This window comes from Anopheles gambiae, chromosome 2, assembly GCF_943734735.2.
Source record: "Anopheles gambiae chromosome 2, idAnoGambNW_F1_1, whole genome shotgun sequence".
In the NCBI taxonomy this organism is placed as follows: domain Eukaryota; kingdom Metazoa; phylum Arthropoda; class Insecta; order Diptera; family Culicidae; genus Anopheles; species Anopheles gambiae.
The window spans coordinates 82,955,551-82,980,754 of record NC_064601.1 but is presented as its reverse complement, the minus strand read 5'-3'; the positions used below and the strand labels follow the sequence as shown (position 1 = coordinate 82,980,754).

Sequence of the window (25,204 nt, the reverse complement as noted above, 5' to 3'; positions counted from 1 at the left end):
TTATCCTAATGCAACAACACTCATATCCCTGGCGCAATGAAAACAATTCCCACCGACAAACATAAACATAAAAGTGGGATAACCACAGACTCTTCCGGCGAGGTCCGGCGATTCCGGTGCGTCATGTGTGTCGGCGAGTAGGAGTGAATCAGGAAGTTGAAGTTCTCGTCAGCGAAATGTATGCATTCAAGTCAGCTTGAAGGCTTTTTTTTCAGCTCTTTTGGCAACTCTTTTGCGGTTTAATTCACTCTGACCCTGCAAGCTCTTTAGTGACTCAATTTGTTACTACTTAATACGCTCTAAGTTCACTCCGATTGGATTAAGATACAAAACAGGGATTATGCTATACTCAATGTCAAAAAGTCAAGGTGAATCAAATCGCAAAAAGAATTAGGTAACACGCAAAAGAGTTGTTAAACGAATCGTCGTTCTCCGTGGAGGGTTTTCTGTGGTGTTTTATGCATCTCAAGAGAATAAATACTAGATTAAAAGCTGCTCGTACACTCTGATTCAACTCACTGAAAGTAAATTTCTCATTATCAGGTACCAGGCATAAGCCAAAATAAATTACACAGCACATAATGCGCACAGCTGCACCGATTCAGTTGTCTGCGCGCGAATTGATCGTCACGCGGCGGTTTCTTATTTTATTTTCGGTATGTGTCTCCTCTCACGCGGGTTTACCGTTTTTGTCAGCCCTTCCTGCCTCTGTCTGCCCTCCTGCCTGCCTGACTGCCTGCGCGCACAAGTGTTTCTATCCTTTGCTTCTCTGTCTTTCTGTAGTTTCTCGCACGATTCATCTTATTTTTTTCGTGCGCACTGGCGCCTACGAAAATCCATCTTTCTAGCATCTTTCTACCCCAGTGTTTTGCACTAAACCACACTGAGCGCGCCCCGTTTTTCACGTTCTAGTTTTAAGCGATCGTCAAACAATTCAACCTCACCCTACACCCATCATTTCGCGATCAAGATATGGGACAACGTGGGAGGGGGACCGGGGAAGATTTAATAAAACTAACTTCATTATGTGATCATTGCTATGCGATGGTGTAATACGCACACGGTCCGTGTACCTTTTTTGTGAGCATGTGTGAGAGAGGTGAGTTCCGTAGGGGGGTGTGTGTAATAATGTGTGTGTGTGTGTTTTTTGTTTGTGTACATGTACATCCTGTTGTGAAACGCTCGTACAATTACAATTACTTAATGATGGTTTAAAAAATGATACAAACTAAACAACTAAGATGTGTCCCTATTTCCACCTCTCCTTATTCGAATTCAGAGTTGGATCGCACTGTTTTTTTCTTTTTCTTTTGTAATTCCTATTCCTTTCTAGCCTTCACATTTGTTCCGAACTCTCCTTCCTTGTATTGAATTGTACAGATTATTGTGTAACAACTAGATTTCCATATTCTGTACCATTTTTAACATACAACTCTATCTTCTTCAATCCTCTTGCTTTCGCTCGTCCAGCACACAAATGCTACGGCACAACTTACTGTTGCGGGGGACACAGCAGTTGGTTGGTTGTTTTAATATGTTTGTATATTTTTTCAACTTACGCTCACTTTGCTAGTTGTCCAACATATATATTTATATATATATATATAGAGCCAGACTTTTATTATGCTCCTCCGGACATTGAAATATTTATCAAAATTACAAAGTGTTTCCGTGCTACACTTCATTGCTTCCTACCTTATTTTCTGCTGTGTGTTTTTTTTTTTATTAACTCACTAGGATTTTTTGTTTGTTTGTATAAATTACTTAATTGTTCATAGTTCCTTTCCTGTCGGCATCCTGTGGCCAATTCGCTTTCTAGACATTAACACAGAAGCCCCCCGCGATTATGTGACACAGGCAAGGGGATTTATGTTGTGCCGTACACTGTGCCCGTCTGTCTGACTGTGTGAGTGTTGGCACTGAAACACATGCAGTAGATAGGAGTTTGTTGATGGTAAATGTAAATGAATGCCAACAGATTGTTCGGTGAACAGAGAAATAGATCGTTTGATGCACAAAATTTGCTGGTTTATTGTGCATCAAACTATCTATTTCTCTGTTTGGTTGTAGAGCGTTTTCGTTAATCAGTGAAACACAAAATGTTGTTGTCTGGGTTGTTTAACATTTTAGGCTACAAATATTATTGAAATCTATGGTCAACGATTATTTCGAGCTTCTTCTATAATGAGTCCTTTGCGGTTATCCCTCACAATATTGATACTGCAACGGGATAATGACGATACGCGCTCGGCCGGTGTGTGTGTGTGTGCGGGGTGGTAGGGATTTTGGTCATAACATTTACATGTTAATTACAAGCTACATATTACGGGGTAATAAATTTTAACAATGATTTGTATTGTTCCTTTTCACGTTCTATGCGATGTGGATATGATGTGCGTAAGGATGCTGTTGTTTGTTGTTTGTTTTGCTTTGAATGACACACAATACACACTGGTTTAAACTACTATCTTTGATAGCGCGATTGACAAGATTCGCTTTCCTTACTGTTGATAGCTAAAGATTGATCTGTACCTCTTCCTTTTCTTGTCCCAAAAAAAAAGAATGGCTTTCAAGAGAGATTCCATGCCACTGTGTTAAAAACAAATTTCGTATCTAAGATGTGTTCTTGATGAAGGTCCTCACAAACAAACAAAAATGTCATATCACCAAAAAATAAGCGATTGAGCAAAATTCGTATCCTATAACATGCAAATTAAATACAAAATTATTATTTGTGATTCTAGCATCAGCTGAAGGGTGGAACTGATGGATTTGGGAAACGACGCCAAATTCGCAATTTCTTAAAGCATGATGACACTACCTATGCAAATTAATGAGTTCTAATGGTTAATCAGTTTTAATACTGAATAACCTCCATTACTGTAACCCAACCATTATTATGCACTGGCTTGCTGTAAGAAGTCTTCCATTAACTACGCCACACTCCCGGGGAAACGAAGGTTACACTTTCAGTGTTACAGAGCTTTACTCAAGGGACAGGAATTTCACTCGAAAATTGAAAACTAATTAGTAATTAGGACTCCGTTTTTGTTGGATGAAACTATTAAATACCGTAAGAAACGAGTGATGAAGTTGATGCGAAAAAAAACATATCAACGGAGCTTGAGTTTCTACGTAAGTAAAAACACGTGTTTCATTGCTTTTAAGCTATTACAAAACGTTATAAAGATGGGTTTAGATTGAAAATGTTTGCCTTGAAACATTTGGATTTTGAGCGCATGATGCCATTGATGATATATTAAAGAAAAACAATCTGCTCAAACAAGTGGATAGGTTTAATCGCGTTCACTAATCTTCTTACCAGCATATGCATCCATGTGTGAAAAGACCATCCTTAACGTGTTTACTTTTGCGTTACACGCCGTTAAATGATTACGTTACGTAATGCATGGACGTTCCCTTATTATGAAATCGTGCATTGGTAACAATATCAAAACCGTCTCTTGATCGAAACGTTGGCCCCTGGTCGTGGGTATGGAAAAGAAGGGAAACGCAGTGTTCCAGAAGAGGGATGGTTGCCGATGACGGTCTGGCCGTATCTCTTAGCAGCAAAATTGTTATTAGGGAAGATCGGTAAGTCACAAATAGCCAGTAGATGAGAAAAAGCGATCCAGATTGCATGTGTAATTAATTTACGAACGTAATTAGTAGCTGCTTGCTAAATGAATGCGGATGCTGTTATGAACGAAGTCTTTTGAAGTCAATCCTTTGCTGTAGTTTGCGTTTTCAATTTGATTTACTTTTTATTTCTTGATTGATCTCACATTATTTACACTACTACAGCTTGAACCTTCTATTTTGAACGAATTTTGCATGCGTTCATAGAACCTTCCGCTGAGTAATCGTGCACTGGAAATCCCTGGTGGCAGTTTTGGGAAATCGAATGAAATCGTTGTTTTAGTACGCTTGTTTTTCTGGTAAATGAACGCGATTGGAAAATGTGTTCCGGGATACACCTGATGAGTTTTATGATTCTAACTGGAGATGTTTGAAATATCTCCACAATATGATCGTAGTCTCAGTTACAATCCCAAATGTGGGCTTGAAAGATAGTTTTATTTGATATAAAACATAACATATCACCCTGAATCGCAATGCAGTAGAGATGCACAACCTTATGAAGAAATTTCAGAGGGACAGAGAGACTAACTCTGTAAGTATTTACTCTATCTAAATTGCTAGAGCTACTTGCTGGATTAAAGAGCTCACACTACACGAATCTCTCCTATCGGTTATGCATGTGAAACTTTCTTTCCTCTGGTTGCATACAGCGGTCGGCCGTTACTTATTCGATTAGCCTTCATCAGAGCCATACGAAAACACCACGGGAGAAATGCAGATTATTCTTTGCTCTACCTGTAAAGCGCTACCTGAAGGCGCACCCCTTTTTTTTTGGAAGAGAGGGATTTTGGTGCAATGTGTGGTGCAATGTAAGGAGTGAATATCGCGGAGAATACAAAAAGAAGAAAAAAAACTCAATATCTGGGTGATACACAAGCTACCACACACCCAGGTGATTATCCTTCACATGCTCCTGTACCGTACTATCAGACCACCGAACACATGGCATCAGTGCCAGGCCTTTTTTTCCAGCAACCTTCATTCCCGCGAACACCACACGGTGTGAGGTAAGAAGTTGGATGAGAGAAAAAAAAACGCAGGACAGAATTTCTACACGTATGCAATCCACCAGCATTCCACCACCGACGTCAGCGCAAGACCGTGCCCCTCTTCTTGCTAGGTTACGATAATTCTAATCGCGCTTGAGATCATTGCGAAAGTCCTACAGCTATTTGACAGCAGATTTGTTCGCTCTTGTAAAGTTGCTCGCTGTCTGCGTCTGTGTCTGGGTGTGTCGCGTGTGCCTGTCGTACTCCCTCGCTAAACGGACGGACTACTACTACGTGATCGGATCGTCGTCGAAGTAGGAAGGGAAAAAAATCCACACCGCCAAACCATGCTGCTTCTTCGAGCGGTATGTGCGTATTATGTTGCATGTGTAAACGCGGTACAAAATGCGGCGCCTGGTATATTGCTCCCAATATTCGCTCGACGCTGTGTGCCCGTCGCTCGGCGCGCACACAGTTTCATGCTGCAGTTTTCCGTAGACAGGGAGAGAGGTTTCTTTTGGTTATACGTGAGCATCGCATGATGCTGGTGTGTGTCGAGATACGTTCTTTTTTTTTCAAATGGGATGGTAATGAACAATGAAAGATGACATGCGCTGGTTAAACGGTCCGCTGTGACGGCATATAGTACATTGGTTTTTTCTCCTTCGTTCGCTGTACCTAAAACTTCTTAACGGGGGATACTTGCAAGGATGAGAAGAAGGATTCCAGTGCAAAGCGGATCGGACACACGTGACCATCAGTTTTTTTTTCTCTTCGTCAGTTAAACTGCCACTATTGTTTTGCATATGTATGTGTGTGTGTGCTGGTGTATTTAAAAAGATGCCTAATGTACGGTTAATATATTAATCATAATAATAATTATAATAATAATAATGATAATAATAATAATAATAATAATCATGTGTAAGATACTACTGCCTTCTGCTCCTCTCCTCTAGCAACTAGAATTATTCCCTACAATTTCCTTAAAACGTTGCACTACCTGGTTCCGCCCGTTCGATTTGTACACGGGCTATCGCTTCTATCGCTGAGTAACGCAACGGTTCTAGTGTCTGGCTTCAAACGAATAAGCTCCGCTCTTTCCCTCGCTCTGATACGCTTTGCCGCTCTTACCCACCCTTTTCTCTTTTGCACCTGCATCTTTGATTTCGCGCCCCGTTTTCATGCCTGAACTGACCGTCTATTGCTGAGATGATTGTGGTGATGCAGAGGGTTTCGAGCTTGTGTTCTTTTTTTCACTTCACACTATTCACACTTCCTTTGTTCCAGTTCCGCCTGTAGGTTCACTAACTGTGGGGGAGGGAGTTGAAGGGAGGGCACACACGGCACATTGATGTTTTAGTTTTTCCTTATTTTCCTGTAAAATTATTAAACCTTAAATTAGAACACATCTTCATACAGCGTCAACAGTCTGTTGAGCTGATAATTGTAAATAGAAATATGGAAATTGTATTGAAACGAAGGTGCAGGGCAATATGGACAAACAGACAATTTAATAGACAAGACCATTATTAGCAAATTTACACTGCTTAACACATTTTCATGATAGTACGATAATGTTCACCTATTCTTTTGCTATTGCATTAGTTGAATTAAAGAAAATAAAAAAAGAGTAATTCAGTGGCCAAACATGCCATTCTTTTCAATGTTATCATTCCTATTGATGGTTTGTTTTGCAACCGAGAGATATTTATTTATTTGTTATGTTATTTTATATTTCTGGACTCTTATATACTTTTTTCTCTTTATATAGGGTCAATGTACCAATAGTGGTGCAATCTGTAGTGGTACAGATGTGTTTAAATGGATTTAAAGTGTCAGAAAAGTATTTTTTTGCATATTTCATCACATATCAATTGGAATATGTATTATCTTCGCAATTTTTACCATCAAACACAACAAATTTACGAGAAAGTACATATTTTTGTGACTGCTTCGTTGTACCTATAATGGTGGTATGATTCTTATAGTCGTCGTATTGTGTTCCTATAGTGGTGGTAAACAAAGATGCCTCAAAAACAGTGTATAATATCAATGGAACTTAGTTTTGAAGCTGTTTTCGTATGAATAGCAAGGATTACAACCATAATTTCGATTTCTTACATAATGTGATTGTAAAAAATGTATAAATTTGATTGATGAAACTGTTGACTAAAGTACTGCATCACACCTGTCGTCAACCCACACCCGGAAGAGTGTGCTTGATTCGAAGTCGATATTTTACTCAGCCAGATAGGTAAATTTTGACCTTTGTTTGGTAAATTACTTACAGAAAACTCATTTATGTCGCTTATTTTAGCGAAAACAGTAAGTAGACGTGTCAAAAATATTCCGGAAAAAATCTAAAATACCTTTCTTTATTGTTTTTATGATTATAACCACTATAGGAACATGCCTGTTTTGTGTACCAATAATGGCACTATGGTAAAAAAAACCCTTTAAACCATTATCAAAAGACAATAAATGTCTGTAGATCAATAGCATTTAATAAAAGTAATGTTAAAAAAGTAATTGCGTTGTTATGTGGTAATTTACAGCGTTAACACATATACGAGTTTCGTTATGAAATCCTAAGGTTTTGAAAAAATGTTGACACATTTCACAAAATTATAGATTTTTCGGTCACTAAGTAGCGGAATGACCCTATTCGTGAAAGACCAGAGAACATTTCACACTGACATAAATAACTTAATTACTTTTATATTATCGTATGGAACGCATTTTAGTGCAATACCACCACTATTGCTATTACCACCACTATAGGTACATTTACCCAACTAACTGAAAGCTATTCTAAGGAATAAAATCGACATTATCTAAATTGTTGTCATTTTGTTATACATGAATTAATTTTAATATGATTTAACTTCTCATTTTTGATTGACCATGTTTAATGAAAAAGGTCAATGAGTTGCAAACCACATTGTTTATAAATTAAATAGGATTATTATTTTAAAAATTTAATGAAAACCCTAGCCATGCCCATTTTGCCCATTTGCATATCCTTTAACTGTTCCTTTGCAAACGTAAATGTGCTATGGTCTTGCCAGCTACTAAACTTTCCACATGGTTCACAATACTAAACACAGACACAAACTCATCCGAAACTTACCTTCTATTGTTCTAACTTGTAAAGCTGATCGTTTCATGCGGGGATATTGGGATATTATTCCTACATTAAACTGCATTTCAGAGCTTCCGTCTCCGCTACTATATTACAAATTCCATCGCCACCAGGCTGCTCCGACGCTCACGGCCGGCTGTGGCCCGCTGCTCCACAGTACTACACAGCATTATGGGTCAAGTGCTTCTTAGTTGTTTATTACTCTTATTACTTTTGTTTTTCACACAAGCACAATCATCTTCACAAATCAACCCGATTCGATTGTTTCTTTCTTGCTGACCGATCGGTTGATTTGTTGCAATGGGGCGCCTTTCTTGCCCGCACGAGAGAGCGGCACGGGGAGGTTATTCTTTCTTCTGCATTGTTGCCCAATAATTCAATGGTCACCGTACACACCAGACACGCACACGTACTGCACCAGCTTGCAGCTTGCATTCCACACTTCCACACACTTCCACGCACACTACTACTACCTTTGAGCTTCTCGCTGTTTGCTTTCCGCTACTACGCACAAAACGATTTGATTTTCCCCCATTTGCCTTTGCCAATTTTGTTTTACCATCACTGCTCACACATGCTGGCATGTTTAGACATTGCGCACATACTCATTGCCGTACGCACGAATTCAGCCAAAAAAAAACACGAATCGATTCAAACCAGAAGAAGCGAACAGGCCACTGGCAGGGAAGCAAGAGTGACGTCGACGGCACTCTCTCCTTCTCCTCCTCCTCAACACACTGGCTTACACACTGGGTCATGTAGTAGGTTTGGCGACTGCATCTACCCGCAGCTCACCGCACTCCAGCGATGGGCACCGGCGGTGCGGCTCAGTGGTTCAGCCACGAATGGCGCAAACAGTCGGCGGCGGTGGCACGCGTTCGCGGATCGTAGTCCAGCATCGGCTTGAGGAAGTCGCTAAACTCGAACGCGTCCTCGTCCGACCATTCGTACTTCTCGATCAGCACGTCCACCAGGCCCCATGGCTTCAGGCCGGAGATGTTCTTCAGCAGGCCCTTCGAGTTGAACGCGTGGCTCGAGTTCTTGCCGGACAGCGCGATCCGCTTCGGGATGGGCCCGAGCAGCTCGATGATGTGCGCGATGTGGTCGTCGTCCCGGCAGTAGTCCTTGCCCGAGAACGGCTCGAACAGGTAGTCGCCGGTGGCCAGCTCGAACGCCATGCAGGCCGTACTCCAGATGTCCGCCGACGTGTCGTACCCGGCGCCGATGATGACCTCCAGCGACCGGTACTGGCGCGTCTGGATATCCTCGGTGAAGTGTTTGTCCACCCAGCACGCGTTGCCCAGGTCGGCTATCTTCACGTCGATGTCGCACACCTCGAACGCCGCATCCTTGCTTTCCTGCACCGACGACAGTATCTTCCGCACCGACTCGCTGATGTCCAGCTTGGACGACGACGTGACGAGCGACGAGGAGGAAGGCTTCTCGGGCGATTTCGCGTCGCGCTCCCGCCGCTCGTCCCCGTCGTGCACGCGGGCCGTGGGCGATTTCCGGTCGCCCGGCACGTCGTCATTGTTGTTCGACGAGGCCGCCTCGCTACTCGATGGGCTGGAAAGCGTCGATGCGGACGGTGTCAGGGTTGGCCGATCCTCATCGCCTGACGAAGGCGTACCGGCCTCCGCGACACACTCTTTACCACCAGCAGTAGTCGTTGCCTCTGCCGTACCATTCACTAGCAATCGCCGCGCCTCTCCGCCCGCCTCTTTCCTTTCCAGCGGCGAGTTGGGCGTACCCGTACCTGCGGCTGTGTTGCTGCCCGCAGTCGTAACACCCTTCAGTGTCGCACCACCACCACCAGCACCTTCCGCGGCCAGTGCCAACAACGGCTTGCCGGACTCCATGCCCTCCGCAGTTCCATTTTCCAGCGGCAGACCGGCCGCCGGCCCCCCACTGCCGGAGGAGGCGCCATCGACCGCTACCGGGGCGCCAAACTCGAGCTGCTGGATGTGCTCCATCTGCTGCCGGATCAGCTCGTGCTGCATCTTCGCCTTTCGCTTCAGCTTCTTCTTCTTCGCCTTGCTCATGTTCTGGCTCATCGGCTGCTCCTGGAACTGGGGCGGCGCAGCCGAGATGAGCGAGATCGGCAGCTTGCAGCCCATCGCGTGCATCTCCGTCGCCTCGCAGGCCAGCTTTCGCACGTAGCTCTCGTTCACGCACACCAGCACGTTCTCCGGCTTGATGTCGGTGTGGATGATCTTGCACTTGGTGTGCAGGTAGTCCAGCCCCTCCAGCACCTGCCGGATGATGGACTTGACGTTCGCCAGCGGGATGCCCCGGTAGTTCGACTTCATGATCAGCTTCAGCAGATTGTGCCCGAGCACCTCGAACACCATGCAGATGTGCGTGCCGTTCACGCCCGTTATCCGGAAGTCGTTCAGCAGCTGCACCACCTTGTTCCGCTTCGGGTCGGCCGGGTCCGCGTTCGTGATCGACTTCAGGATGTGTATCTCGTCCTTGGCCGTGTCGCTGAAGTGCTGCGCCGACTTGACGATCTTCAGCGCCACGTACCGCTTCTCCTCCAGGTCCCAGCTGAGCCACACGGTCGAGAAGTGGCCCCAGCCCAGCTTCCGGATCACGTGGTAGCGCTGCAGAAACAGGTCGCCCAGCTTCACCGGATGGTAACCGCCGCGGCAGTAGTCCTCCCGGCACTCCTGCTCCTCCTCCTCGCTGGTGTAGCCGTCCGCGTCCCGGTCCCCGTCCTGCTCGATCGTCTCGTTCGACGAGCTGGTGGTCGTGTCCAGGTGGTGATGCGGCTGGCCCGCCGATTTCGAACCGCGCCGCCCGACCAGCTCCGCTGGCCCGCCCGACGACACCGAATGCTGACTGTCGTTCATCGCCGATCCACCGCCACCGCCACCGCCGCCGCCAGTCATGCCCGCCGCTGCTGCGCCCGACGTCGTGCCCAGGATCATGTCGTCATGGTCGTCGTCGTCGTCGTGCTCGTGCAGTTCTGACCCGCCGCCCACGAAGGCACCACCGCCAATGGAGCCCGCCGTTGCGGCCGACTGGTGATTCTGGCCGCTCCTGCTGTAACTATTGCTGTTCTGCGCCGCTGCCTGCGCCGCCGCCTGCGCTGCTGCCGCCGCCACCACTGCCGTCGCCTGCTGTTTCGCCTTCTTCTTCGCCGTCTTATGACGCTTCTTCTTCGCCTGTATCGTCAGTACGTGTCGGTTCGTGTCGGGTTTTATGTTCATCGCTTGTCTGCTTGCTGTAACGTCTGCCGTCGCTTGCCGGAATCACTGCACACTAGCTTACCGCACGCACGCACGCACGCACACGCACGCACCCGCCCCTTTCCTCAGTACACTCCTCCGATACACACCCGTATTATTGCTCTCGCCTGTTCTAACACAGCACACTCGCGCACAAACTCACACACACACACGCACCACAATGAACCGATTGCTCTCTTCTCACTCTTTTGCTCTCAATCTTTCGGCTACCCCTCTCACTCTCTCTCTATTCTTCAATCTCTCTCTCGCTCGCGCGCACTCTATCTCGTTTGCACTCGCGCACTATTGTTTTTGTCTTGGCAAACTCTCTTCCCTGCCTGTCTTTCGTTACTTGCCTTCGCGCACTCGCACCGTATTTCGCGATTTTTCTGCAATCCCTCCCCTCGCGTAAGACGGAGAGCCACGGAACAATAATAATATTCTGCCCCCACCGGAGGATTACGGAGGAGGTGAGCGCAGGGCTTCGACGAAAACAAAAAGAATTGTAGGGATTGGTCCTCCTCTAGGCTTATGCAACTGTGCTAATGCTGCCGATGCTGCTGCTGCTGCTGCTGCTGGTTTTGGTACTTTTCCGATCCTTTCTTCCCACCGTTCACAGCCCTCGTGGCGGCCCGGATTGTTGGGATTTCCGGACGAACCGATGGCTCAGGCAACGTAACGCCGCACGAAACAAACACGAAACGGAAACCGCGGGGAAAGGGAGGCAACTAAAACGGACCAACTAAAAAAAGAATGGAAAAGAAGGGAAAAACCAATCAGTCACTTTCCGGGGAGCCCATTCGCACTTTTGCAGGACATGCTGCACACAGTCACACACACACTCCGAGCAACGAGGAGAAAAGGGGGGAAACGTCTACTGCGATCTGCGGCGGAAGGTGGAAAGCGCTCGCGGGAAGCCTAAACAAGTGGCTCTTTTTTCCCACACACTGCGGCAGCGGTGCAAAAACGGGAAGCTGTCAGCCACCGAATCAGAATGATTTGCGAGCACGGCCGCCTTGCCTCTCCTGAGCGTCACCATGGGCCGTGGTTTGATGCTGCTGCTGCTGCTGTCACTGCTTCCGCCCGATCCCGTGCAGAATACATCCGGAACGTTCTCGCCTGCTCGGAATGTGGTGAAAATTTTTACGACCACACACACTCTACACACGCACGTTTTACTCGTTCTTTTTTTGCTCAAGCTGCCTCTAGTGTCCGTTGTTGCTGTTGTTGCCCTTTTCGCAGCTGCTTCTCCGCTCGCACACACGCACGGATCCCAAGATGATGCGCACCGACGGACAATGCGCACCTGTCAAGATGCTTCACTGGCGGGGTGGAGCGTTTTCCTGCTTGTGCCGAATGCAGCGTTTTCCGGTTTCTTTTCCCTCTTTCTTTTTTTTGCACTGCAATCGTGCGAGAGAGCACGGGAAAAGGGTAAAGCTAACCCGATGATTATATTGCTCTTCAAAATTTACCTTTTTTATCGTTAGCAGCTCTAGCAAGAAAATTTACTTCAATGTCAACTGCCTGGCAGCAAATCGATGTACCGAGCAGCCAGACAAGCTCGAGCAAAATGGAAGTCGACATAACGAATGAAGTCGAGCGACCCGATGAGCAAATTGGTTGATTTTTACAAAGTGGGTACAATGGGTACAGGTGGGCTTATGGTAGTGCCAGTGCCTCATCCGAAGCGATTTTATCGAAAGGCCCAAAGTGTATGAAGACCAGGTGGTCTCAAAGACGAAGAAGAAAAGAAAGAAGATTTTTATGACAAAATGTGAACGTTACTTTTTGATGGAACGGGTGACAACTTTTCCTCCAAAAAGCTTTCTCGCGACCGCTTCCGAATACACAAACACTCTTAAAATCTTCGTTCTTTTCAATAAAATACCATTAAAAACACGTAAAACGTTTTTAATTTGAAGCTAACAACTAAGCGACTCCTAAACGGGTTCTAAACGACTCAAGCTCTCTACCTAAACGTAATACAGAAAGACTTCGTTTAGCAGACGGCAAACAACTCAAGCATTCTAAAAATAGCAAAAAGCTGGTGGCGCCATCTGTTGATGGGATACCCAACCAGAGGAGCTTCCTCGCTTGGAGGAGAGCTTTCTCATTCCCTTTGTGGTTTCGCATTGAAGTTATGCATCACTAGAACTAGAACGGCGATAAGATTGTTTAAATACTAAACTCCAATGTAAACTACCAGCACTGAAGTGAGATTTTAGTATTGGTCGTTGGTGTCAATACCCTCGTATCTGACCACACGACTATTTTTATAGATTTTTGCTCAGAAAGTTATAAGGCTATATAGGTGTAGGCCTTGTCGAAACACATTCTAAGAAAAGGACAGCAATATAATCATAAGCGAAACAGATTAAGCTTAAACGACTGGAAAATCAAATATCCATAGAAAAAACGAAAGCTCCATAGCTTCATTGGTTTGCTCAATAGGCAATGGCGTATTACAACTCATCATTATATTGCTGTCCTTTTCTTGCAATGTGTTTGGACAAGTTTCATCTTATCATAACCTATATAGCCTTCTAACTTTCTGAGCAAAAATCTATTTCAATGGTCGGTCGTGTGGTCAGATACATGGGTATTGACACCAACGACCATTACTTCAATCTCACTTGTTTCAGTGCTGGTGGTTTCCGTTGGAGTTTAGTATTTAAACAATCGTATCACCGTTCTAGTTCTAGCGATACACAACTTCAATGCGAAACCATACAACAGAACAGAGGGAATGAGATAGCTCTCCTCCAAGCGAGGAAGCTCCTCTGGTTGGGTATCCCATCAACAGATGGCGCCACCAGCTTTTTGCTATTTTTAGAATACATGAGCCGTTTGCCGTTTGTTAAACGAAGTGTTTTTTATATTCCGTTTAGGTTGAGAGCTTGAGTCGTTTAGAACCTGTTTAGTGGTCGTTTAGTAGATTTGTGGCACTTGGGATGATGAGTTGTAATACACCATCTATTGAGCAAACCAATGAAGTTATGGAGATTTCGTTTTTTTCTGGTTATTCGATTTTCCAGTCGTTTAAGCGTAAACTGTGGCACTTGGGTACATATGTGTTGCTAAGAAAAGCGAACCGTTACTATGGAAATTCATTGCACCCATTCTGTCAAAAGGAGCTTTTTTAATATCCGAAATTAGTTGTCAATTTGTATGGGATGAGACTACCTGGTCCGTATACACCATGCTCCTACCGAACACTACAGATAAAATTTTGGTGCTCCTGCCAAAGTCTGCCAAAATAATCTGGCCACACTGGCCCGCAGGGTAAGGCTAGCTTTTTGGCGGAAACCCTCAAAAGCCCTCGCTGGAAACGTTGAAAACCGTCACAACCACTTAAAAAACTGTCACAAAACCAAATCGGTGCGAGTGTCCCTCGCTGGCGACGTTTTTTTAAGTAGTTGTGACAGTTTTTGACGTTTTGAGTGAGTGCTTTTGAAGGGTGAGCGCCAGACAGCTCGCCTTGCCCTGAGTGACCAGAAATACCGATTTACATATGGAGGGTTTTAAGGAAAAATTCTAATTTTTTAATCATTGAACTATAAAACTCAGACAAATAATCTAATCGATCTTAGTAATCCGGCGAAAATCTAATGACAACACGTACGATAAAATCATATCCGATGGAGCACTGCAGCGACCCTAAGCGGCCGCTTGGAGCCCCGAGAAAAAGAACATGCCACCACTGAGAGAGCGTTTCTACATACACCGAGACTGCAGCTGAGAGATGGCTGTGAGAGAATTGACAATCGGTTTCTCATGCCGGTGTGTGTAGAAGCTCTGAAAAGCGCCGAGATGAGACCTTTAAAATGATGTTGAAAAAATCCATTTTAATCGCTAAAATGAAATCAAAAAAGTTTCTTTTACTTTTTAATAATATATCTGCGATTATTAGACGGCAAAAATGCAAACTATAATTGATCGATCGCTATAAACTGCCAATTCAATTTTTTCTCAGCTCCATCGTTCTTTACATGCCGAGGAGAATTCTCTCACCGAAAATGCTGTCAGTCGCTGTCAAAGTATGCTGTCAGTTATTTTCTCAGCTGCATTCTCGGTGTATGTAGAAACGCTCACAGATGAAATGTTGGTGCTCCTACGAAATCTGCCAACAAAATCTGGCCACACTGACCGATCGTAAACAAACACTGCTTCGTCGACATGGCGTTGACGGCGGACGGGGTTTCATCGATTATGTAGAGGAATGCAATTCCTGCGCATCACCAGCCGAGTGCAGTTTCAAATTGGAGGGAAAAGCAACTGACAGGAGACCATTTTAGGCGAGCGAAAAAATCGGCCTGCTGACGCTGCACTCGTGTCGCCGATAACAGTTTTCCTCTTCCGTAAGGTAATAGGTGTGTCCGTGAACAGTGGTGACCATTTTCGATTGCTGCGGATTTGTCCCACCCAGCTGCAATATGTCGCAGCCAACGGTCGCGTCCTACTTCAACACACGAAAACGCGCAGCGCACGATACGCTTGGGGCGGCGGGCCGAAATAAGGTACTGGTACTGGAAAACTCCCCCGTAGATACAGTTGGAAACTTGACGAACAGTTCACAGAACTCGGATCACGAGGAGCTACGCTTCGTGTTTGCTAACAATACCAACTTTACTTTGAAGAACCTTGAAGCCGCCGTCGGAAAAGATAATGGTGCCGTCAGCGATCCGGCGGAGCTGGGCCGCCGTGTTACGCGAGCATCCCGGGCAATCAGACGCATCGGGCCGGTCGATCTGGACGAGAAGACGAAGGCACTGCTGGCAGCAGCCCAGCCGAAGCTGGTGTCGTTCGTGAAGAAGGGCAATCTGTCACCACAGAAGCGCCCCCATACGGCCAGCCCGTCGAAGCGTCCCGCTGTGCCGGAAAAGAAGCTTGCTTCTCCGGTGAAGGTGGAACCCGTGGCAGCATCGGTTGTAGACTCCAAGCCGGTTGAGTTTTCGCCCCGCAACAACCTAAACAATGTGGCCAAGGCACCGACGAAGGCTAGCGTTTCGCGCACGCTCCAGCTGGGCAAGGACAAAGATGCCATGTCGCTGACGGACATACGCAACAAGCTGCTGCAGCATCCCCGCCTGCCGGAGCTGAAAACGAAGCTGAACGCCATACAGAGCGGGCTCGATAAGATGGACCGTCTGCGCAGGGAGCGTCTCGAGGGAACGAAGCCTTCCGTCTCGCCGGCGGTGGCTGCTAAAAATCTCGAGAAATTTGCCACCCTGGACGTAGAGGTGATGGTGAGGTAAGAAGCACGGTGACGCCTATCATCATTAACCCTAATGAGCCCTTGCACGGGCGAGAGAGAACGTCTTTCACTAATTATCTCTCTCCTCTTTTTTCCACAGCCCAAAGAAAACGATCGCCAGCCCATCGAAGCTGCTGCGCACACCGACGAAAGATGCGTCGAGCTCACCGGCTAACAATGTAACGCCCAAGCGCTTGTCGGCGCTGATGAGCCCGATCAAGGAGCCAACGGCCGGGACGCCCGTCATGGCCAGCCCGAAGAAGCTGCCCGCCTACCAGCGCTTCCACAATCTGGTGGAGGCGGGCGTTCCCACCCTGCAGCTGCCGTTCAAGTACCGATCGCTGCTGGAGCTGTTCAAGTGCACCGACACGGTCTGCTCGATGCTGCACAACCGCAAGGAGCAGATTACGTTCAAGAAGCTGAAGCCGGCCGTCCAGCGGATGGCAAGGAAGAACTTTTTCGAATCCCATCTCGCCCAAATCTACTCCCTCTTCCCGGACGCGTTCACGCTGAGCCAGGAGATGACAAAGAACTACGGTTCGGCTACGAAGCACGAAACCTACCAGCTAGTGATTAGACCAAACATTGCGGATGCCCCCGAAGAGCCGGGGCGGAAAGCCGCGGAGGATGATTTTATTCGCACCAACACGAAGCCGGCCGTCAATTCGCAGTCACTGCTCGAACGCTACCAGCACTTCCGCCGCTTGCTGCTGGAGCGCACGAAGGACGCGCATCAAGCGTTCCTGCAGACGCTGGATCCACCGCTGAACATTGACCGCAGCAAGATCGTCCGCTGGCACGTGGACTTTGATCTGGAAAACTGTCCCGACATCGAGAAAGCGGAACTGCCGCAGCCACCGAATGTGGAACGGTTCTCGTCCGCCCGGGACGTACTGTCCACGGCCCGGAACCTGTTCAGCTGCGGCACCCCGATGGAGCGTGCGCTAGCACGGTTGGAGGAGAAAAAGAAGCAGGACGCGGCAGTCGCCACACGCGGCGGAACTCCACAACCGACGACCACCGAGCCCGAGGATAAGAAACCACCGATCGGTATAAAAACGGAAAAAGTTTCTACTACTCCTAACACCAGCACCGCCCTACTGAGCGATCCCGCGGAACAGATGCTGAAAAACGTCCCGAAAGCACTGCTGGAGAAGATACGGGCGAAGCAGGCGGCCAAAGCACTGGAGCAGATGGTTAGGCGGCCGTCCCAGGAAAAGGAGGCGATGAAGTACAGCCGCCTGCCGGAGATTGCCCGCCACCTGCGCAACGTGTTCGTGACCGAGCGGAAGAATGTGCTGCCGCTGGAAACGCCCGTCGTGAAGATCGAGAACAGCTACCGGGGCAAACTGACGCTGCAGGAGCTGGAGGAGCACATCCGCATGATAGCGCAGCTGGTCCCGTTCTGGCTGACGCTGCCGGAGGTGCGGAAGGTAAAGTACGCCAAAATTGCCAAAGACTGCGATCTCGCTAAAGTGATCGATGTGCTCGAGCGCAAGGCGAATGAGGTTGTGCAGTAGAGTGAAAAGGGGGCGGGCTGAAGGAAGACGAACCCTGTCCCCCTTACAAAACCCCAGTTGTTGTTACCGCTAAAGTGGACCGGAAACGGACCGTCTGTTTTCCCTTTTTACGCTTTTATCATGCTGAGAAGCGTATCATCGGCTATGCAATTTTCTTTCTTATGGTCTTTGAAACATAACTTTGTTTTAAAGTATTTTCATGCTTCTTTTTATTTCTATTACCGTCTCTAGTTACATTGTAGATCGGGTTGCAGTTTTTGTTGTGCTGCTCGACGATACCCACTGACGAATAGATTGCAAATTTGATGATTCTTAGCAGTAGTTGATAGTAGTTTAAATTTTACAACATTTCCTATTTTCTACCCCGCCACATTATCGTTCAATCGTTAATCTTTCTATGTGTTTAGAGGTAATCCTTGTGTTTGTGTGTTTTTGAATTTCGAAATAAATGTATAAAAAAAAGAACGGCTATAGTTGTTTCCTTCGCATTAATCAAAGTGAATAGAGAATCACGTGAAGCTTATGTTTTATTAACTTTTTTCTACGTCTCAATCGACAACGGAATCCATAGAACCTGATTCTTGGCCTGGCGCAACGTCCACCAGCGTCCCATACGATGTTCCTGCCCGACGGCCACCACCAGAAACTTGCCATCGCTAGTGAACTCGATCGCGTTCACGAACCCTTCCACGGGGATTTGCAGCAGCGGTTGAATCGTGCGCCGTTTGTTGATCAACTTCCACACACGCACCGCGCCATCGCACGACCCGGACGCCACGATGTCCGAATTGGCCAGCACACCGACCGCACTGATCCAGTTCGGGTGTCCTTCGCTCTGCTGCCCGTGGGCCAGCTTGATGCGGTGGATGGGTTTCTTCTTCCCACTGCTCCACAGCGCGAACGATCCCTCGACCGACCCGGACACGAACAGCTCGTTGCTCACAAACTTTACCGCCGAAAAGTCCTCCTCGACGGCGTTGAACACGAGCTGCGATTCTTCCGCCACCTTCCACACGCGTATCGTTTGGTCCATCCCGCCGGACGTGACGACACGCTCCAGCGCAAGCGCATCAATGCCGGACACCTGGCTCTGGTGGCCGTACAGCGTTTCGATGTACACCATCTCCTCCAGGCTCCACACCTTCACCGTCCGGTCGGCACTGCACGAGAACAGCTGGTACGAGTTCTGCCGGAACACAACGCCGGTGACGGCTTTCGCGTGTCCCTTGAGCGTGTTCTGCTGTACCAGCGTGGTGCCGTCCAGTACCTTCATCTCCTCGCTGCCGTCCGCCACCACCAGATACTTCAAGTCGTGCGATAGCGCGATCGCGTGTATGACACTGTTTTTCACCTGAAAGCAAGCCGTTCGCTGTTTGGCGGCCACATCCCACCGGACCACCCAGCCGCTCTTGCAGCCAACGTACAGGAACGCATCGTCCGCGGACAGCGCACAGCAGGTGGGCGAGAGGCGCTGCTTCTTCCAGTGAAAGGAGATGGCTCGCTCGAGCTCGAATCCGGTGCACTTGGCACCGAGCGCTCGATGCACTCTGCCCGTCTCTTTGAGAAAGGACTGCTTGAGTGTGCGGGCCATACCGGTGACCAGTTTGCTCTCGTCCGCTTCCTCATCGTATCGCTCCTGCTCTTGCTCCTGTACCTGGCGCAAATACTGTTTGGCCAAACGTATGCGCTTGTCCTGGGTGGTTTCGAGCGTGGCCAACTCATCCTCCACTTCTGCCTGCTTCTGCTGCTCCTTCTCTAGCTCTTCGTCACTGTCGATATCTTCGTCGTAGTCCTGGCGCGATACTTTGGCCGGCGGAATATCGCTACCCTTCGGGCCGCCTTTTGCACGCTAAAAAGGAGGTGAGAGAGTAGAACCTTTACAAACCAATTCACAAAGCAAAGCAAAGGTGTGGGATGGCTATACCTTGCGGTTGAACTTTTCATGCTGCTTACGGCCAGCTTTAAACAGGGACGTTTTAGTATTTCCAGCTTTGCTCATTTTGATTCTGAATTACGCGCACAATTCCTGCCCGTCGTGGTGGCGAAGAACAACAAACCGCATGGTTTGACGGAGTCGGCACGTTGACAGTAGGTTTGTTTTGATTGTGTTTCGCTACGCAGTGGTTAGACGTCACTCGTCATTGTTGTCGGACGTGCGGTCGGAATTTACGAAACACGTGATAGTTTTGAATTTAACGGTAAACTTACAATAAATGCATTACAACCGTGAAAATGTGTTGATTCACATCACAATCATTTTGCCATATTTTGGATGGACTATGTTTTATTGTTCAAGTCACATGTACCAAATATTCCTGCGTGACATAGGGTTAACTTGCTGGTAGAGACTTGGGCGGCCTTATTATAACGATAGTTGTAGTGACAAATAATTGTGATTGTAATGATAAATTATAATCCTTATACCGGCCGGTCTACAACATGCCCGTCATGGGTTCAAGCTCTGAATGGTCCGTGCCCCCATACGTACGACTGACTACCCTGCTATGGGGGGAGATCAATAAGTCACTGAAAGCCAAGCCCACAAGTGGTAGGCAGGCCTTGACCGACAACGGTTGTTGAGCCAAATAAAGAAACAAAACAATTCTTAGACAAAACATAATTGTGGAAATTCTCTTCAATTCACCATGACCTCTACATCGAACTTTCATTGGCAAATGTATGAACAAGTATGCCGTTTTATGTGTCAATGGATTTGTATCATCCAACAAGTTCATTTGCAACGGTTATAAGGATACACAACCCATTTCTCAGGTGTCCCTTAACTTCTAGATACATGCCAAAAGAAAGAGCTCCGAAATTCATACACATTTTCGATTTTATTCCAAACCTTTACTACTCCTGTAATCGATGTAGAATTTATACTGCATTTTTGTCTTACCTGTGATGTAACTGATGCAGAACCCGTACCGTTCCTGGATTTCTGTTTCGAACCCATATCTACCTTCGAAGCCAAGCTCATTCCATGTCGGTGCTGGAACTTGTGCTGTAGACGTACCGGACCAGGAACTGATACAGGACAAATACTAACCCTGGAACAGATGCTGAACCAAAATTTGTCCTGACACCAATCGTGAGCTCATAACAAGCCTGGAAATGATACTGAACTCATACTGGTCTAGAAACATATCCCGAACGCATGACGGTCCTGGAACTGATACTGACCCTATAACTGTCCTGGAAATCAAGCTAATCTCACACCGGCCATGGAACTATTCCTGAACGCATACAGTATCAGGAACTTATACTGATATTTGATCATTACTCCACGGTGCCATTATGCCAGTCCTGTAACTGATCCTGAACTCATACCGGCTGTGGAATACATTACGAATCCATGCCAATCCTGGGACTAATCACGAATCGATCCTAGTACAGATCTTAAACCCTTACTGGTCAAGGAACTGAAACTAAATTCATACCGCATGTTAGATCTGGCACACGGGCAATACTGCTTGGAACTGGAATGCTGGAATTGGAACTGATCTTAAACATATAGTGCTCTTGAAACTGATCCTAAATCCATTTCGGTCCTGAAAATTCCTCGATATTATTATTCTTCAGGAAGGAACGGAAAAAAATCTTAAACCAGGAACCGACACAGTACCTATTTCGATCTAGAAATTGATTCAATACTGGACGATGAACCATTTCGGTAGATTATGTGTAGCGAATAACTCAAAAAGATACCAGTACACTTTTGTTGAGTGTATACATGTTTTTCTCTTTATTATAAAATAAACACTCTCTCTGCATGTTTTATAAATTGCTTAAAAATACCAATCTTTAATGTACAAAACTATAAACATTACAAAACCAACCTCAGAAGGCACATTATCACTCCAAATGCCATTAGCGGCGCCGCTCTCAATTCAACAATTCTTAATACTTACACAAGCTACACCACTAAAGCACAACGTACAGTAGCGGTATTATTTATTAGCACGATGACTAGGAACGCTGCGGGCACATGGGTGCGTTCACGTTTCTCACGTTAAGATTTCGCTATCTTGCGTAAACAGTGGATCAGCCTGGGCTTTCCTTCGCTTACGCAGCAGCACCGCAATCACCCTGAGAGATAGAAACAGAAATAGAAATGGAACATTTTCAAAAATGCTTGTTATACACTTGCGTCCACACACACACACACACACACACACACACACACACACACACACACACACACACACACACACACACACACACACACACACACACACACACACACACACACACACTCACCCAACCAGCACGACGTTGAGGGAAAATATTCCCGAAGACACAAAGTTAAACACTTGCGGGGACGTCGCCACCGTCGAGTTGTAGATGTACGTGAACAGTGGAGCCGACGCAAGCGAGACGGTGTTCGTCATGGCCATCGCTATCGAGTAAAACTTTGCAATTTCACTGGACGGTATGATGGCCGAACAGATCGCCATCAGTGCCGCCCCTTCGGTAGCCTTCAGCGGTGTGATACCGGTCGCCAGGAACAGTTCCCAGCCCTGCCGTGCCAGCCCTTTGATGAGTGCGTCGAGCGCATAGTTCAGCACGGACAGCAGCGCCAACCAGATGTCCGGAAGCTTGAGCAGCGTTTTCAGCACCGATATGCCGATCACGTTCCCGGCCACGATCGAGAGCAGCTCCACCGCCTGCCAGATGGTAAACTCCTGTATCGTCCACCCGAACTGGCGCCGGGTGTAGAGGAAAAACACTGTCCCACCGCCGGCGCCGAGCACGGTTACGATACCGATCGAGATCGTTAGCCACACGATGCCCCGGTCGTAGAAGGAGCGCTTCTTGAAAAACGTGGTCAGCAGTTCGGCCAGATGGCTAAGGCGGAAGATTTCCCGGACCTGCCGGTGCACCATGCTCGCGTCCGGTTTGATGCTATCCTCCAGGCAGAAGTACAGAAAGGCACAGCTGGCGGACACTGTGCCCGCCGATAGGAAGAACATGGTCGGTACGTTCGTCCACTGCAAGATGAAGCTGCTCGACAGCAGCCCCACGAACGCACCGAGCATCGTGCAGGCCTGCAGTATACCGATCCGTACCGTACGGTTCGCCTCGCTCGTCGTATCGGTCAGATAGCTAAAGATGGCTGCCATCAGTACGGTACTACCTCCCAGGATAGCGGCCGGTATGTGCGCAACCACATAGCACCACGGATCCACCAGGAAGCGCTTGGACAGCAGGGACAGTATGCCGATCATGACGTACGTTGTGATGAATCCGACCGCCGGCACAATCATGGCCGGCTTGCGCCCATACTTGTCCGACCAGGGGCCCATGAACAGGGCGCACAGGGCGGGCAGCACCGACATCAGGATCGTGTTCACCATCGTGATCTTGGCCGCGTACGGTTGCACGATCGTTTCCAGCTGCGCCACATCGGAGGAGTTGCTTCTGGTGCCGAGCTGGGCGCAGAGCGCTCGATCATAGCCGAGCGTTACGACGCACGATTGATAGATAATTTGATCGGCCAGCACCACCCCTGAGATTTTTGGCGAGAGAGAAAAAAACACATACACAACATGACGGAAACAACAAGGAAAGTAGGGTGTCACTTTGCGCAAGTCACGCACGTTGAGGGTGATTGCTTTGCGCGCGATAACAACGCAATTTGAACGCGGCACACACAGCTTCAGGTGATGGTTTTGTTTTTTATTGCGTACCTGATACACTGAGTCCGAAGCAGAGCAGCACCAGTATCGGTTCGAAGGTGCAGAGCCGATCGGTCACGCTGGTGGACACTTTCCCGCCATCGGACGAGCAGGATGATGCCGATGGCGGTGGGGGAGGTGGTGGTGATGATGCTGCTGCGGCATCTGCTACTGCTGAGACGGCCATGGAGCTGTACCTTGGTGCTGCCAACAGTGGCGTGTCTTCGTCGCTACTGCGACCATCGTCTAGACGGGGTGGCCTTTGCATATCGCTTCTCATGCTCGTCGCACTACTAATCCACCTTTGCACCTTTCCACACTTACGCACACTCACACACCGTCGCACCGTGTCCCTCAATCCGCAGTTTATGTAAACTTTGGAGACGCGTGGACACCGTTTTATCGCAGCTAATACCTTAGATATCTTCACACACAGCACAGCAGATAGGGACGGTGGGGGGATTGTGACTCACACCATTAAAGAAAAGGTGACGTATTTTGGAACCACATAGACGCTAACACACAACCCAACACGTTTACACTCGGAGTCACGCTGTACGTCCTCCCGGTGTGGTAGCTATGTACGAAAAGGAAAGCGTAACGATCAGCATCACATTCGGAAGCTACTCCACACACTCCGGCCTAGAGCAGATCAGCATCACAACCGTCCACAGTACTACATACCTTTGTGTACGATCGTTATCGATATCGGAAACAGTCTCAGTGCCCGGGGGGCATGACTCGGTGTTGGTAAACTTGGTTTCTCAAGCGTACTACGGAGCACAATGTTGCCGGAAGAACCCGGTCCAGCCCAAGCCGGACCGATGCCGGATGATAATGTGTGATTGCGCTGCTGATGCGCGCAAGCGGATGGCGCGAGTAATCTCGTCTAGGCGCGCGCGACACGGTACAACCAACGTGCTCGTACGCTGAACCTGCTCTAACGGTACGACGAGCCTAGCGAATGTTTGTCCCGTTGCAACTCCGAAAACGCTGAAACACCTAACACTCACAACAAAACCCGCCTCGAATTGATGATATCGATGATGGTTTTGCCACCTGCCACCACCTCGTTCATGTGACGAACGGCAACGCGTGAATCACAGTCGCTGATAGCGCGGGAAGCGAGAAGTTTGCGACCAATCATACCAATTACTGGCCCACCATTAGTGCGCTACGGGTGAATGGGAGGGATGAACCACCGTGGGAGGTGGAAGTGATAACGATTCACAGGTAGGTATGGTACATTGATTGCACCTACCGCCATGGAGCCTAACGTGCATCTAGCGATAGGGAGGCGGCATTCGGTGGTAGTTCGTCGTGCATTGTCTACCGAGAGAATGAAGAACCGAGTGGGTGGTTGGGGAATGGTGGAGGGTGATAAATTGTGTTGTGTTATTGTGCCTCCGACGGTAAAGATCGTCACGCTACCCGCCACTGTGTTACTGTGTAGCGTTCTCCGGCCGCGTGCTGCATCTTATCTGCATCTGATAGACGCACTCTATCGCACACATACACAAACATCGAACGGGTGCAATTTGTTGTAATCCTTTGACGATGAACCAGTTTCTTTAAACATTACATACGCTGTACGCATCAAACAAAGGATCGGCTATTGATCAGTTACGTCTACAGTGTTTACATAAATATAAGGGTGTGAGGATTAGCGAGGAGCTTATTTTCATAATGGTAAGCATTCTAAGGAATAACAAACCACGTCTTAGGTCATCTCTAAAGATTGAACAC

At 47.6% G+C, this 25,204-nt stretch overlaps 4 protein-coding genes across 8 annotated transcripts; 1 reads left to right on the top strand and 3 right to left on the bottom strand.

The window, feature by feature from the left end:
• Positions 1-600: 600 nt before the first annotated feature.
• On the bottom strand, positions 601-12,581 carry LOC1276029 (SRSF protein kinase 3). Of its 4 annotated transcripts, XM_061642474.1 has the most exons (4): positions 12,479-12,493; positions 12,179-12,406; positions 7,765-11,748; positions 601-6,009 (listed from the first exon to the last, which is right to left on the bottom strand). In XM_061642474.1, the coding sequence occupies exon 3, from the start codon at positions 10,986-10,988 to the stop codon at positions 8,604-8,606; it is 2,385 nt and encodes a 794-aa protein (XP_061498458.1). In that variant the 5' UTR covers positions 10,989-11,748; positions 12,179-12,406; positions 12,479-12,493; the 3' UTR covers positions 601-6,009; positions 7,765-8,603. The 4 variants fall into 4 exon arrangements, with proteins under 4 accessions (XP_061498458.1, XP_061498459.1, XP_061498461.1 ...); XM_061642475.1 differs by lacking the exon at positions 12,179-12,406 and having other exon boundaries at positions 12,479-12,581; XM_061642477.1 differs by lacking the exons at positions 12,179-12,406; positions 12,479-12,493 and adding an exon at positions 11,845-12,172.
• Positions 12,582-15,205: 2,624 nt separating this feature from the next.
• LOC1276035 (DNA replication factor Cdt1) lies at positions 15,206-18,195 on the top strand. Of its 2 annotated transcripts, XM_061643446.1 has the most exons (3): positions 15,217-15,523; positions 15,644-16,257; positions 16,361-18,195. In XM_061643446.1, exons 1-3 carry the CDS (start codon positions 15,440-15,442, stop codon positions 17,778-17,780), a joined length of 2,118 nt encoding a protein of 705 aa, XP_061499430.1. In that variant the 5' UTR covers positions 15,217-15,439; the 3' UTR covers positions 17,781-18,195. The 2 variants fall into 2 exon arrangements, with proteins under 2 accessions (XP_315335.5, XP_061499430.1); XM_315335.5 differs by having other exon boundaries at positions 15,206-16,257; positions 16,361-18,095.
• Positions 18,196-18,289: 94 nt separating this feature from the next.
• Positions 18,290-19,865, bottom strand: LOC1276034 (U3 small nucleolar RNA-interacting protein 2). The gene is made up of 2 exons (XM_315334.5): positions 19,705-19,865; positions 18,290-19,629 (listed from the first exon to the last, which is right to left on the bottom strand). Exons 1-2 carry the CDS (start codon positions 19,777-19,779, stop codon positions 18,322-18,324), a joined length of 1,383 nt encoding a protein of 460 aa, XP_315334.5. The 5' UTR covers positions 19,780-19,865; the 3' UTR covers positions 18,290-18,321.
• Positions 19,866-21,496: 1,631 nt separating this feature from the next.
• Positions 21,497-24,676, bottom strand: LOC1276033 (probable peptidoglycan muropeptide transporter SLC46). The gene is made up of 4 exons (XM_315333.5): positions 24,143-24,676; positions 23,471-24,035; positions 22,041-23,289; positions 21,497-21,869 (listed from the first exon to the last, which is right to left on the bottom strand). Exons 2-4 carry the CDS (start codon positions 23,736-23,738, stop codon positions 21,788-21,790), a joined length of 1,599 nt encoding a protein of 532 aa, XP_315333.4. The 5' UTR covers positions 23,739-24,035; positions 24,143-24,676; the 3' UTR covers positions 21,497-21,787.
• Between the last annotated feature and the right edge of the window lie 528 nt (positions 24,677-25,204).